Source organism: Pholis gunnellus (assembly GCF_910591455.1).
Source record: "Pholis gunnellus genome assembly, chromosome: 12".
Classification (NCBI taxonomy): Eukaryota; Metazoa; Chordata; class Actinopteri; order Perciformes; family Pholidae; genus Pholis; species Pholis gunnellus.
This window is the reverse complement of record NC_136539.1, coordinates 12,715,951-12,719,207: the sequence shown is the minus strand read 5'-3', so window position 1 is coordinate 12,719,207 and position 3,257 is coordinate 12,715,951. Positions and strand designations below refer to the sequence as shown.

At 44.1% G+C, this 3,257-nt stretch overlaps 1 protein-coding gene across 1 annotated transcript; it reads right to left on the bottom strand.

Annotated features, from left to right (window-relative positions):
• Positions 1-670: 670 nt before the first annotated feature.
• evx2 (even-skipped homeobox 2) lies at positions 671-2,823 on the bottom strand (the record flags this gene model as incomplete). Its single annotated transcript, XM_079169843.1, has 3 exons — positions 671-1,288; positions 1,764-1,999; positions 2,430-2,823. 3 exons carry the CDS (start codon positions 2,821-2,823, stop codon positions 671-673), a joined length of 1,248 nt encoding a protein of 415 aa, XP_079025969.1.
• Positions 2,824-3,257: the final 434 nt, after the last annotated feature.

The following is a 3,257-nucleotide window of genomic DNA, read 5'->3' as shown; positions in this document are numbered from 1 at the left end:
GCACCCTTCTTGCTGATTAGGGGGGTCCCCATAGTACAGAGGCTGGGTGCTGGAGAAGCTGTCCCTGCCAAAAATCTCAGTCTATTAGGCCTAGTGAAGAAAGATATGCTGCTGGGCAGAAAAGTAGGACCTTCTGCTCTCCAAATATAATAAGCACAATTAGCTTACGTTTGAATCTAAAGAAACCAGAGGACTCAGGATGGGTTCCTCACGCTGAATATTGCCATTTGAATAGGCCTGTGAATGTGACTCAGTTACAGCTGTTGGTTCGATTTCTAGAAATAAATAGTCTAAACACATTTAAAATGGCACATTGAGTGAGGCATGGGACAGAATGAACACACTGCATGGTCTGTTATTTTTTCCAAATATGTATAAATTAATCCAGCATAAAAAAATGCTCTACTGTCACAACACAAGAGCACAAGCTTTTATAAAAGGTTGTTTGTGAGTTGCAAAATTTTCGGTGCGATACTATTCATGGGTTTTTCGTTATAAATAGTCATCTGGACTTGAAACAGACTTGTAGAAATGAATCTAAATGTGTGTGTGTGTGTGTTTACAATGTTGCCAATCGAATTCTTTACACAGGTGTGATTTTTAAAGTAGGCCTATCCCCTTAATAGGACTAGAGCAGAATAGGAAACGGTCGTGTAGGCTGCATGATGAGTTATCTGTTAAGTGAGGTTTCTTCTCGTTGGTCTGGTGACGGGACTGAGGTCTTGCTGAGCACAGCGGCAGAATACGGCAGAAATCCACTCTCGGATCTTTGCCCCGAAGCTGTGCAGGTAAAGTCAGCGCTCGCGCTCCTCGAGCCGAGCGCGCTCGCTGCCTGGCTGCTGTGGCAGCTGAGACACGAACAGGGCCCGGTGGCTGACTGGGCGCCGACCGCAGCCGCCGCGGCCGCAGCCGCCGCCGATGCCGCAGCCGAACTATTCAGGCCTGCGGGTGACTGGTAGAGTCCCGGGTGCCTGAAGCCGCACAGAAGCTCTGGCCGCGAGTAGGGGTGGGAGAGTGCCCGGAAGGTATCGAGGGGGCGGATGGAAGTGGCGAAAGGTGACGAGGCGGCGCTGGAGGCGGCGGCGGCAGCGGCGGCGGCGGCTGCTGCAGTGACACCGACGTGCGGATAGTAGTGTAGAGGCATGTGCGAGTGGAAAGGGTAAGGTAGACTTCCTGTAGCTGCCGCGTGCGTCATCATGTAGGTGTAGAAGCTGGGGTCTGCTGGATGGGGCCAGGACATCGCCAGGCGCTGCCTTTTATCCTTCATCCGCCTGTTCTGGAACCACACCTGGACACAGAGTCAAAACAAGGCACATATTGAAGCTGCCATGTTATTTCACAGCTCTACATTTAGACCCATAAGGAGTGTGCTTCAGCGCGTGCTCAGGCTAAATGTCCCTATAAATGCTAGTCATGAAAATGAACAATTTCCCCACGCAGAAGCAGTTCAAATCTACGAAACATAATAACAGTTAAAATATGTTGGGTTTTATTTGGGATTTTATTATTTTAAATGGATAGGTTATAAATTACTCATACCGGGTGAATTAATTAGCACCCATGGGGTGACTAGTAAATAAAAGCTTTATTTTGTTTACAGGTTAAAATCAAAATATTACACTGCAACATTCCATGAGCACAAATAATGATTCCTTGTAGTTTCTACTGCAGAGTATCATGATTATTATTCTTTTCATACCCACAGCATTGCTTTCTCTGCACAAACACATGCATACACAAGAATAATGAAGATTAATCTGTACCTTAATCGTAGTCTCGGGCAGATTCAGCGCTGCGGCTAATTCACATCTTCTCGGTCTCGAAACGTAATTTTCCCTGTAAAACTCTTTTTCCAGTCTTCCGATCTGTTCTCTGGTGAAAGCGGTCCGATATCTTCTCACTTGGTCGCTATTTGAATTGTTTAATCCTCCCGATGAATTACCGTTCATATTCTGTAGGGAGTTCGAGCTTATGTTGGAAGATCCAGAATCTGAAAAACCTAAAATAAATGATTGGAAAGAAGCAAATTCTCAGGCATATTGTTATCGATAATACAGAAATAATACACGTGTGTGGGCCTGCTATATTTGACAACGTAATGGCAATTTGTACAACAATCTTAAGGTTGATGTCAAATTTGTGTCGATAGGCAAATGCAAAATATTTATTTTTAAATTAATATTACACTACATTTACCCTTTGGAGTATAACAAAAATCAATATAATAATAGTAATAAAAGTACTACCAATAATAACAGAACATTCTACAAATGACAAATGAATGAAATAAATTTAATTTAGCTTCATTTCGGTTTTTGGATGGAGAGACAATAATAACAGTGGCTAAAACCCGCTATATTAACATTAAAATGCAACTGCAGAAATATTGAAAATATATAAATATGCAGAAAAATGAAATGTTAGGCTACCTTTGTTGTTTTCCTTGTGCTGGCTCGGGGATCGATGCGAGGGGCATCCCACCTCCACATCACTGTTAATATCTGAATCTGGCGAAACTTCGGAGTAAAGGCTCATCTTCTTCCGGCTTTCTGACGAAGAAATCTCCGCCGAAGAGGTATTATCACTGTTGTGGTGTGTACCGAAGAGACTGTCAATTTCAAATTTGCCTTTCGTCGGGATGTCCCCAAGATTCCCATGAAGAGAAGCCGAAGTTATTCTGGGGCTTAGCCGTCCGCTGTGCTGAGAGTTTTCCAGGGCCTCCAGCACTGAATTTCCAGGCGTGTCTGCGAGCCTCTTGCCTGCGACAGGACTGTGCAGACCTCTCTCCATCAATATCATCTCTTTTCTTATCCTCTCCATCATTAAGCCGTGCAAGACGAAGAAAAAAAAGAAAAAAAAAAAAAAAAAGAAAACACACACACAACACTTGTCCAGGGGGGCTGGAGCACCAATGAGTTGTGTCGGAGCTTAAATCCGCATGCAACTCAGCAACTGTCTCTAAATAACTGTCTCTAAACCTTTTTATAAGCAAGACGCAGAAAATCTGAATGCAATCGACGAGCGACTGCTCAAAACGAGCCGTGCATCCTCCTCACAGCAGCAAAATGTCATTCATCAAAAGTGGTTGCTGTTCGTTGTTAAAATGCTCGGCTGACGTTGCTCCAATGATCATTTATTGTAACAGGTTTATAAGCAAATAAATAGGAGAGGGCTGTCACTTGATGATGGAGGCGGCCTTCGGTCAGACGAATAATATCCAAGTGGAGAGGAAGAGAGGAGTGAGGAGCGAGGTGCTT